The sequence below is a fragment of the Drosophila tropicalis genome, unplaced genomic scaffold (assembly GCF_018151085.1).
Source record: "Drosophila tropicalis isolate 14030-0801.00 unplaced genomic scaffold, ASM1815108v1 contig_867, whole genome shotgun sequence".
Lineage (NCBI taxonomy): Eukaryota > Metazoa > Arthropoda > Insecta > Diptera > Drosophilidae > Drosophila > Drosophila tropicalis.
The window spans coordinates 889,496-901,677 of record NW_027173362.1 but is presented as its reverse complement, the minus strand read 5'-3'; the positions used below and the strand labels follow the sequence as shown (position 1 = coordinate 901,677).

At 33.7% G+C, this 12,182-nt stretch overlaps 1 protein-coding gene across 1 annotated transcript in view; it reads right to left on the bottom strand.

Annotated features, from left to right (window-relative positions):
- Positions 1-368: 368 nt before the first annotated feature.
- The window catches only part of Sh (Potassium voltage-gated channel protein Shaker), a 150,597-nt gene continuing 138,783 nt past the window's right edge, over positions 369-12,182 (bottom strand). The window contains 4 exon segments of the mRNA XM_068298341.1: positions 369-4,016; positions 5,151-5,585; positions 6,827-7,017; positions 9,194-9,323. Coding sequence (XP_068154442.1) covers positions 5,158-5,585; positions 6,827-7,017; positions 9,194-9,323 — 749 coding nt within the window. The 3' untranslated portion in view covers positions 369-4,016; positions 5,151-5,157.

Genomic DNA, 12,182 nt, shown 5'->3' with positions numbered 1-12,182 from the left:
GTTTTTGTTTTTTTTTTGTTTTAGTTTTTAAACATATAATAACATTTTCTTGGTTTTTGCTTCTCTTTCTATTTTTTGCTGAACACATTTATTCCAAATTTTTTTCTTTAAGCTTTTTTTTTTTGGGGTTTGTTTTGTTTTAATTTTAAAGTTAACACGAGTTTGCTTTATATGTTCCATTTCTTTTATTTTTCATTTTAATTTTAATGGCTCATTTTCTGTAAGTTAAATGGAAATCAAAAATAATTGAGAAACGATCAATTTCAAGTCCTATTAGCTAATACATAAACACACACACATGCATGTATGTGTGTATCTGTGTGTAGGTATATATATATATAGTTTCCTTTCAAATATTTAGTTTTCCATTTGGTTTTTTTATTTATTTAATCTTAGTTTTAGGCAATTTGTCTACTTTAAGGCTAGGAAAAAAAAATTACAAAAAAAAAAAAACAACCTTATTTTTACATGCGGCCCATTTTCTCTTTCTTGTTGATGATTCTCGACTAAATAAGCTAATCGGTTCTCTTTGTTAAATCATAGAAAATTATTATTATTATTTAATTATGATCATTATTATTATTAATTTTCTTTTTTTTTTTTGCTCTTTTTAAGCTTATTGGTGTTTGGAGGTTTTTTTTTTTTCTATCTTTTTTTTTTTCTTAAGGGTTGACTTTTTGTTAGTTTAGTTGTTTGTTTGTTTTTTTTTGTTCTTTTTATTGTTTATTAAAAAATATTATTTACTATTTGTTACTTTTTAATTTGTTTGATAGTTTTGGTAGTTGAATGGTTTATTGTTGTAGTTGTAGTTGTTGTAGTCGTTGAGTATTTACAGCTTTTAGGTTTTTGGGTAGTTTTTGGATAGGTGGCAGAAGAAAGGAAGGACTACTACAGTGAGGGCCGGTCAAGGATTGGATTAGATATGATTTCGATACTCAATACATACAAATACACATACACATGGCACATGTTCGTATGTATGTGTGCATGTAGTATGTGATTTTTCAAGTGGTAGGACATCTAGCTATATACATAGAGAATCGAATCGATGCGTTTCGGGGTCCTTGGTGAATGACTTGGCCCACTGTAGCATTTGTCTGCTGAATGCTGAAATGCCTGGATGGGCAGTGGGAGGTGGAGGGGGAAGGGCAAGAAGGCTCTCAAGAAGCATATGTGTACATTTAGAATCGAAATGAAGATACTTTAGAAGTTTTTGTGTGCCCTTTTTGTTTGTTTTGCCTGATCCTCCGCTTCGTTCGATGTATTTTCTGGCCCAGTTAACGCGTCGCCGCCAATGGTTCCTTAAGGCACTTTGCTCTGTTTTTTGGTTTTTTGTTTTTTGGGGCGTAATTTGCAATTGCAGTTCAAACGGCGATTAGTCCGCAAGTTCCACATGATAGACATTGACAGCAATGTGCGGGCTTATTCAGATAACAGATGACATGAGGGCATGGCATTATGGAGAAATAAGAAAGTGTTTGTTGTTTTTTTTTTCAGCTCTCTTTAATGTTATCTTCGATTTGCCTTTCTTTTAGTTTCGTCAATTGTGGATCGATGGGCTGCTTTCGAAAAGATTCAAAACTTCTTTTGTTGGACAGACCTCGTATCTTTGAAAAGACATGTGTGTGTGTGTGTACGTTTGTGTGTGTGAGTGTGTGGGGTCGGTGTCAGTGGCTGTGTGTGTGTGTGTGCGTGGACGGTATTCAAAGCTTTTGTTTGTTCAATTTCTTTTTTTACATTTAAATACAATTAATCATAAATTATTTTTGTTTTAATTTAATTTAATTTAATTTTGTTTTGGTTTTGTCTATATACATTTATTATAATTGTTTTATTTATTTATATATTCAGTCAATATTTTTTGTATTATTTGATTAATATATTTTCGCTTCTATTCATTTGTTGTTCTGGACTTGTGTGGATGGTTGGATTAGGCGGTTTTGGGCTGCTGGTGACTAGACGGGTTTTTGGAATGTTGACTTGTGTGTGTGTGTGTGTGTCTCTGTGTCTGTGTGTGTTTGTTTTCGAACTTATTTAAAGATCTTGAAAGACGTTCACTGCACTTGTGTCTCGTTTTTAAGTTGCCTTCTAATTGCATTTCAGTTGGTTGTTGTTGTTGTTGTTGTTGTTGTCTCTTCTCTATGTATATATGTACACGTAATTGTTGTTGCTGATATTTCTGAATGTTTTTGTTCTTTTGTTTGTTTCATATACATACATATATGTATTATAAAATCATAAGAGCGTTTTCTTTCTTTAACTTTTCTCTTTCTTCCCTTTCAATTTTGCTTCCGTTTGTTTGTTTGTTTGTTGCTTTTGCTGCTGCTTTTATTGTATGTGGTTAAGCTGTTCTTGTTCATTGGTTTTTTCTTTAATATTACTTAGTAAGTTTTAGTTTAATTGCAGTCGTTTCTTTATTTATGTATTTATATTTTTGTTTTTAACCAAAAACAAATATTTGCAGCATCAGAATATACTATTTATATAGTTTCACAAATATATGTACATATTATATATTTGGGAATCTGATGAATATTTGTACTTTTTGCTTTTACATTTCATTTCGTTCATTCGAAAATCGAAAATCGGGGGATTCTAAGCAGAACACGCTTTTGAGCTAGCTGGCTGTGTGTGTGTGTGTGTGTGTGTGAGAGAGTGTGTGTGAGTGTGTGTGGGTCGGATTGATTTGCTTTTGCTGGGGCCTTGTATAAGGGGCTAGATGTTGATGGCTTCTGATAATGCAGATTTTTGGTTTTAGTTTGATTTAGCCTTACTATAAAAAAATGTTTATTTAATATTTACGGCAGTTTTCCCTCACTAATATTCTTCGTTAAGTACTCTTTTGCAGAGTTTTGGTATTTCGGATGAGTGAATCGAAAAGAAAGCAACGAAATGGGAAAAGAGCTTTTCTCATCCACACTATATATAATTATAATTCCCAACCAGAACTTAAGCCCACTGATACGAAGGTAATAGATGGATTCTAGTGGTAAGTTGCAAAACTTTCCATCTCATCTTCTGGTCCATCTCGCAGTCCAAATACAAAGATGGAAGCCACAGCTTTCAGGCGTCCGGCCATCCAGATGGTGAAGATCCATGAGAAATGAGAGATCTTTTTAGGGACATGTGTCAAAGGATCAAAGAGTGGTTCAGGGGGGAGGGGGTTATGCGTATATATGTATGTGTGATATATGTTTGTATGTTTTATGTACACTCATATTCTATTCGGTTCTTGGGGGAAATTGTTCTACACATTTTCTTTTGGTTAGCTATTTGTTTCTTTTCTGAATTGAATCACTTAGCAATAGAAGTTGTTTTTGGTTTTCGTTAAAGCTTTAGTTGGTTTTGTTTTTATTAATTAATGCTGCTGTATGTGTGTGTGTGTGTGTTGTGTGGGTGTGTGTATACGTTGGATATTTTATTTTATTTTATTTGTTTTATTATTGTATTTACACTTTGAAATTTTGTTCTTCCATTATTGGAATTACTTTTTAATTCGAATTATTATTAATAAAAAATAAAAAAAAAACACAAAAATTAAACCAAAAAACAATGTTGACATTATTTTATTGGTTTTGTTCGATGTTTTTTTTTTTTTTTTTTTTTTTTTTTTTGGTTTAAATTTATTCTTTAGTTTAGTTGTTTATTAATTTATTTTAATTATATTAAGTTATTAATTGTTTATTACTTTAATAAATTATACATACAATATTAGAATTATTTTTATATGGGTTCCTCATCTTTGTCTGTTTTCTTTGGTATTTTATTTCTTTAAATTTGAATTAGATTTAGCCATACATTAAATTGGTTGTTCTTTTTTTTTTTTTTTTGGTTTTTGGGGGGGGAGGGGGTTTCTTTTTGTTATTTGTTCTACTTATATTAAATTAAATATATATAAACAGTTTCATTTTGTTGTTGTTGTTGTTGTTGTTGTTGTTGCTGTTGCTTGTAGTCATTTCTGGCAGCCATTTTAACAATTGTCAAGGCCAAATTGATAACACTTAACGTCTTTTGTACTAGTTTAGTTTAAATATATATATATATATATATATATCGATATCGGTAATATATACGTTAATATACATTAAGATCGAGACATAGATATAGACATAGATTATACATATATGTAGATATAGATATTTAGATATATTCATGACCCGGGGGCATGGGGGTAGCGAACAAAAAAGCACATGGAACACAAAATGATAAGAAGAGAGAAGGAGGAGAGCGAGCGAGCGCGCATCACGTGGAGAGAGAAAAGAGAAAATAGTTTTTAATGCTAATAAAAATCCATATTATTGTAATTTTAGTCAGTTTTAAAATATATATGTATATATTATCTTTTGTGTTGAGCTAACACTAATCGTGAGTCAATCGTTTGCGTTCACTCAACGTTTTTAGTGTAAACTCTTCACCATTAATTGAAATTTGTTTCAGTGTAATCATACATATAAAAACCAAAATGTCTGGGAGTGACAGAGAAAGGTGGTGAGCGAGACAGAGAGAGAGAGAGAGAGAGAGTAAGTGAGTGAATAAAGGATAGGATAGGGATTGACCATATAACACAGTTCTTGTTTCATCCAGTATAAAATGTTTTATAGTGTTCTTTGTACTGAAAATCCCCCAAAGATATATGTGAATAACGGATCCCGAATGATTATGACCTGTTCTCTATTTTAGTCCCAAGCTAAATTACTCGGTCTCGAAATTGTTGCAGTCGAAATGAAAGCGATTTCTCTTAGTTCCCAATGGCACTTTCAGGAAATTTGAATTGAAGACGTGTCTACAAACACCTGAGATCGCTTCGAGATATTCCCTCCATATCTCGTGAAACGGATGTTAAGATCGTGAAATATTTTGAGATCAAAAAAACATATGAATTAGAAATGGGGAAAGTCACAAAAACGGGGGACAGAGAACAGGCCTCGGAGTATTTATCATTCAGATAAGGCAACTAATGGGATGACATGGCATTGGACTGCATTGCCTGATTGAAACTTGACCTTATAGTATTCTGAGTTGTATGTGGGTCTTGGATGGATTGGTTGTGTGTGTGTGTGAGTGTGTGTCTATGTGAGTGGGTGTGTGAAGGTGAGGCAAGATTAAGAAGATTATGACATTTGTGCAGTCGATTGGCCCAGTAAACTTACCCAGTAGTCAAACGTCGGTCTCGATACTAACAGCCAAAGCATTATTATGCCTCAAGGTGAGGCTGCTGCTGCCGGCACCGGCAGCTGCTGCTGCTGCTGCTGCAGCTACTGTAATGGACTGTTGTTGCTGCTGCTGCTGCTTGAAGCCATTTTGCTGTTGTTGATGTTGCTGTTGCTGTTGCTGCTGCTGCTGCTGCTGCTGTTGGTATAGATGTTGCTGCTTATCGAGCGCGGTGGACGCTGGCTGCTGCGGTGGCGGCGGCGGCGGAGGCTGAGGCGGCTGCTGCTGCATTTGCGTGGCTCCTAAAAATGGAGCTGCCGTACTACTACGTCCAGGATGCGTTTCAGTTAGTCCTGGTGTCGATTCAACACCATCATCCAAATCCATCATATCCGATGAGGACTCAGATAACGATGATTTCTTCATGTGTTGACCTACTTGGTAGTGTTATGTTATTGTTGGTTTTAGTGTTGCAGTTGTTTCAGTGTTTGTGGTGTGTGGAATGGATGGATGGGCGGATGGGTGGATGGGTGGATGGGTGGATGGTTGGGTTGGATGTGGATCGGAGTATGATGGGTAATTTTTGGGATTTTTTTTATTGGATTGGAACGAGATATACATAACACAATTGGTATTTGAATCGGGTTTTGGGTTTAGGTTTGATTTCGTTATTTCATTTGATTTTTTCGACGGAATAAAGAGAGAAACAAAATAGAAGAGAGAGTGTGAGAGAGAGAAGAAGAGAGAAAGAGAAGATCACACATACAGTTGTAATGCAATTCAATTACAAAAAAGCTTCTTTTTTGTTTTGGTTTTTTGGTTTTTTGTTTTTGTTGTACAATTTAGACAAAACACAAAGTACGTGTACACATTATTTGTATGTATGTGTATGCAGTTATCTATCGATATGAATCATCATTTCAGTGTGCATTTCGAAAGATGATGATGATTCCTTCGTATTGATGATGATGAATGTTGTTGCCGGTATTCACGGTACAAGGCAACATCACCCACATCATCAATCCATAGTTTGGGTATACTTGGTATTATCATTTTTCTTTTTGTGATTACCCAGCCGCATTTGGTTCTTTCTTCGTAAATGTTTCTATTTTTATTCGGCTTAAGACTGAGAGGTCTATTTAGGTGGATTAGATACATGGTGGGTACGGTGGGAGTGGGTGGTGGGTGGGTAGAATGAATGTAAGATGGGTAACGTGTGGTTACTGGCACAAGTCACTATAGATCACCACTCGTTACAAGCGACGAGTACAGCGAGCACAGCGAGAGTGTGGGACTACAAGTTACCAAATGATGCGCACAAATAGTACAAGTGACCAAACTAGACGGTATTCGCAACTAGTACATGCCACCGGCACCACGACTAGGACGAGTAATGAACAGCGAGTAACGAGTACCCAAGTTACATTACTCGTTCGAGCGGCTTGCTGACATCCAGCTGTACCAATGCGCCATAGCGTCCAACGAGCTTAACTGGCGAGTAACATATCCGTATATGCTTGTGTGCGTGTATGTACATATATAAGTAATAAGTAGTTCATTTAGGTATGTATGTGGGTATGTAGTATGGATTGTCAGTACGAGAGAGTTCTGTTTCTACAACACAAAAACACACACCTACACAAAATTCGGGGTTTTTGGCAGTGTTCCAACTTACCTAATGTACCTGGCAAGTATGGACAACTAGTAACATGATTAAAGTTCTGGCTCTGCATCTCCTCCTGATCCGTTTCGCGGTGATAGAAGTAATTGAAATTACTGACGATAACCGGTACAGGCAGTGCGATTGTCAGTACACCAGCAATGGCACACAGTGATCCCACAATTTTGCCCCAAACGCCGACGGGTCTGTTTTTTGTTTTTTGTTTTTAATTTGTTCCCGATTATTAACATTATCATTTTGGTTTATTTGTGTATTATTGTATATATATATTTCATTTGATTCGAATTCGATCGATTTTCGCAATTATCAAATTTATTCATCAATATTTTCATTCGTATATCAAACGAATTAGAATTTCGGTTGTTGTTGGTTTTGGTTTTGTTTTGATTTTTTGTTGTTGGTCGATTTGTTGTTGTAATTTAGTGATTCCGCATTCATTTTGCATTACATTTTGATTTGAGGCCAGTTTTTGGTTTATATATATATTATTGTCAGATTTTTGTTGTTTTTTTTTTGTGCGTATAAATACATATATATATATATATATATTTGTCGTCGATTTTGAATTGCGTTTTATTTGGGGATTTTTGATTTTGGTCATTTTTTTGTTTGTGGGTTTTAGATTTTGTTTATGTTTTGATTTTGATTTTGGTTTTTGATTTGAGATATATAATATATTATATATATAGATATATATATATATATATATTTTTTTTTGTTTTGTTTGGTATTTTTGGATGAAGCGAGCGATGTTAACGATATAAATAAAATGAAAATACAAATATATAAGAAATGTAAAGTAAAAATTTGGTATTTTCTTTGGTTTTTGTTTTTGCATTTGGTAAAATTTTTTGTTTTTGTTTGTTTTTTTTTTTTTTTGGCAAAATCATAGGCACTAGAAAAACTATAGGTAAGTAAGTATGTTTATATATATTCATATACATAAAGAGAGAAAGTACATATAGGTAAGTATGTAAGTTTCTTTTGTTGTTAGGCATTTAGACTAGATAAGATTAAGATTAAATAAAATCACTTTTTCGTTTCGACTTGGCACAACACTTAGAAGGAGTAGTAGCGTACTGTGTGTATAGAGGGGGAGGGGGAAGTCTTATGGATGTGTAGTTAAAGATATTTATATATACATATATATATACAGCTATTACATATAACATAATTATTTCATAAGTGCGGCGGAGAAGAGAAACAGAGAGACAGAGAGAGAGAGACACAGCTGGGTTTTTGGTGATGGGCGGGGGGGAAAAGTGCGGAATAAAGTTTGTCGCTGCAGGTGTGAAATAAGTTTGTGATCTGGAATTAGGCGGGGAACTTAGATGGAGGTTTAAGCACAGGCTTAATACACAAGAGGAGCACATATGGTTTGGGTATTGGCTAAATAAATATATCGGTGATTGTTTCTGTGTGTGGGTGGATGTGGGTGTAAATGGCTTTGTGTGCATGTGTGGGTGTGGGTGTCTGCTTAACTGGAGCATGCAAACATGCGAATGAAACGATATGTTTTCATTATCGCATTAGAGATGAGAGAGATGATGGAATGGAACATGCTGCAATTATTTTGATTTTAGCTCAGTTGTTGTTCTTCTCTTATCTTTGTTTTAGCCATGTTTATGTGGGTGTCTCGACATGTGTGTGTGTGTGTGAGAGTGTGTTTTGTTTATCATGAAGTTCTTGTTATTATTTTGTTTCGTTTGTTGTGTTTTTTCTAAACAACGACACAACTTTACATTGATACTTTTTGGTTTTTTTTGGTGGTTTCAAAAGAATTCAATATTGAAACAAAAAAAAAAAACATCGCTTAGGCAAATGCAAATAAAAAATGAAAGGCAAAATGACATGGCACCCTTTTGCTTTAGGTCAGCCATCAACGAAACTTATCGAAATGAAATGAAAAACAAATACGAAACAAAACGGAATGAGTGACACGAAATAAATCTAAAGAAACGCACAGCTCAGCGAGTTAAAACTAAATCGTAGGAGTTAGAGGGGAGTTAAGGATAGTTTATAGTAATATATAAACAACAATTAGAAATACGAAATCAAAGTTTACATATGACAAATTTTTACAAGACAATTCAGCTTGGTTCTTTGCATATATGTTAATATTTTTTTAGGTTTACTGTTTTTTTTCTTTTTCTTCTTTTTTTTTTTTTTTGTTTGCTTAGTTAGTTAGTTACAACAGAACGCAAAAACGAAACAAAAAGAAATTGAAATAAAAAACTCGTGGACGAGTAAGAAATCAACAAAACTCTTTTCGAGCGGCAAATTAAACTAACTAAAGTTTCGATAATCGAAAAGTATAAATCATAATGGTTAAAGGTTATAGAATTGTATAGATTTGCATACGTCATGTCACCATATCCAACGGTGGTCATGGTAACGACTGCCCACCAAAATGCATCGGGTATGGACTTGAAGAAGGAATTTTCGCTTCCAGCTTCCGCAAAATAAACCGCCGATGAGAAGAGAACGACGCCTATAAAAAAGTGGGATGGAAGAATTTGCATTTCATATTTCCGAAATGGTATAAAAATATATATGGTTTGTTTGCTTATTAACAAATATCAAAGGTGTATTTAAGAACAAAAGGAAAAAAAAAACCGAAACCAAAATAACTTTTTTTTTTTATTTTTATGTTTTGTTCAAATAAGAAGTAAATATAAAAAAAGTCTGTTAATAGTGTCTGGCTTGTCGATTAGTCAGTCTGTTTAACCATGTTATGTATTTAGTACGTACTTAAATCGGGAGGGGCGGGGCACTTCTAATACTATTACCAGGACGAAACGAAAAGGAACGAGACGATCCGAAGTGGAACGCAACAGAATTGACGGCTTCTTGTGTTCAGTTAATTAATTTGTATATCTTTTGTTTTCATTAATTGTTGTGTTAATATTCCCAAGCAGAATTCGAATGATATGTATTTTGGGCGGTTTCTGAATTCGGAAATTATTTGAAAAGATTTCAATAGAGAATGATGAAACGCAGTTGAAGAGGAAACAACAAACACAAATTTAACATAAATCTTTCAGTTTCTGGTGGGCTGCACTTTCTGTTGGCCAAGAAATATGGTGATATATACGATTATATATGGATATATGTCCAACCTTTCGGTTGGTCTACATTAAACAAAAGCGTTTCAAAATAAAACATGCCAATCAAATGGGATTTAAATGAAGAAATAAAAGAAATATCTTATTATGTATGAATATAAAACAAAAAACAATAAAAATTTAAGCAGAGATAGAGAGAGAGAGAGAGAGAGAGAGAGAGCTCTAAAAGGAGTGGAGAGTGAGATATTTCTTTTAATATTTTGGGATCGAATCAAGCAAACTAGCAAATACAATATAGGTACACACTCACACACACACACACACACACAACTGCATTAGCAGTCAGTTCTTCTATCTCAAAGAAGGTTTAGAAATTTCAAATCTTTTGCTTTGCTTTTGGGTTATTTTTGTTTGTGGAAACAACCAAATATTATATATACAATTTCAGGATTGAAATAGTAAAAAACAACAAAAGAAAACACACCAAAACACTTAAAGTGATAGGAATAGAGAAAGAGAGAGAGAGAGAGAGACAGAGACAGAGAAAAGGAGAGATATAAAAGGTTAGGTGAGTTATACACAATGCTTTCTTTTTACCCACTGTACAACATTTAAGATGGTTAACAGAGAGAGAGAGAGAGAGAGAGAGAGAGATATAGACACATTAAGAGCAAGAGAGTGAGAGATCTAGGATTAGCTTCTAGTAGCAGATTTTGGATATCAGCGAAAGCTTTTTCTTTAACTAATTACCAATATAAACTATATAAATATATGAATATATGTATATTTGTATATATTTGTAACGTTGTTGCTTCTGCTGCTGTTGATATTGATTGGTTTTTGGCTATATACCTCATATCACCATATCCCACCGTAGTCATGGTCACCACAGCCCACCAGAAGCCATCGGGTATGGACTTGAAAAACGAACTGTCGCTGCCGGCTTCCGCAAAATAAACCGCTGACGAGAATAGGACCACGCCTATATATACACAATATATAGATATCGTTTCCAATTATCAGATTGATTCGAAAAAAAGCAAACAATGAAACACGAAAAAATTTGAAAATTAGAAAATTATGAAATGATTTCACACAACAAAAAGGGTTGATGCTCTTATTTATAGTATATACGAAAGAGTATATTTAATTTCTGCTTGGGAATAAAGTTTGTTATTAACAATATGTATGCATGTATTGTATATGCACGCATATGTATGTATGTGTAGGTGTGTAGTAAGTAGTACTATAGCCCCCAACCCCCTCCCCATCCCAACCCATACATCAAACACATACATATGTTTGTTCAACAAAAACGAAAACTGAAATTCGTTAAGAACAAAAAATGAAATAAAACCTTTTAAATAAGTGTGTATATATAATATTTGTATTCAAAGATATATAAAGAAGAGGGAGTGAGAATAATATATATATATAAAGATAGGAGAGATAGTTATATGTATGTATGTATATGTATGTATGTTTCGAGTCTGTGTCTAGGTGTATGGCATGTATGGGTGTGTGTGTGTGTGTGTGTGTGTGTGTATACTTCTATATACAGCACAAGTGATGTTGTTGCTGTTGTGTTTAATGTGTTAAAAGTCGACTGCATTTTTGGTTTGATTTACCTTTTAAAACAACTACAAGATATACGTACATAAAAACTATTTCATTTATCGTTTTTTGTTTGTTTTTGATTTTGTTTTTATAAATACAGTTCTGTTTTTTTATTATAATTTTTTGCTTTGTTTTAATTGAATTAAATTGATTTGATTTGTGCACAGAAACTATAAAACGAGAGAGAGAGAGAGGTGTAACAAAAGTTGTATGAAGAATGTTTTCGTATACCCTTGCAAATGACAAATATATGTATTAATTCCCAAGACACAGTGGGCGATTTTCTACACTTGCACTTTATAAAATATTACTACACGAATCGATTAAATTGAGAATGTTTTCTGGTGTTATTTGCAAAGGAAAATATTGATGTAAGAAAAAACGTTGCATACTTTGTGGAGTTATCCATAGTGTGTTCCCTCAAGTTAGTAAGAATCGATGAAAGAAGTTGGCTTTATATTGAAAAGTACAAGTCATATAACAATGCATTTTAGCTTTCAACACTTTGTAAAAGTAAAAAAGGGAAGTAAATCAATCAATCAAAGGATCAGAGTCCAAGAAATTAATGTTACTCTCGTTAGTAATGTCAAATTTCGGGATTGCAACTAAGTTTTTATTTTTGGACTGTATTGCTATCAAATTCACGAAACCGCCCACTGTGCAATGGT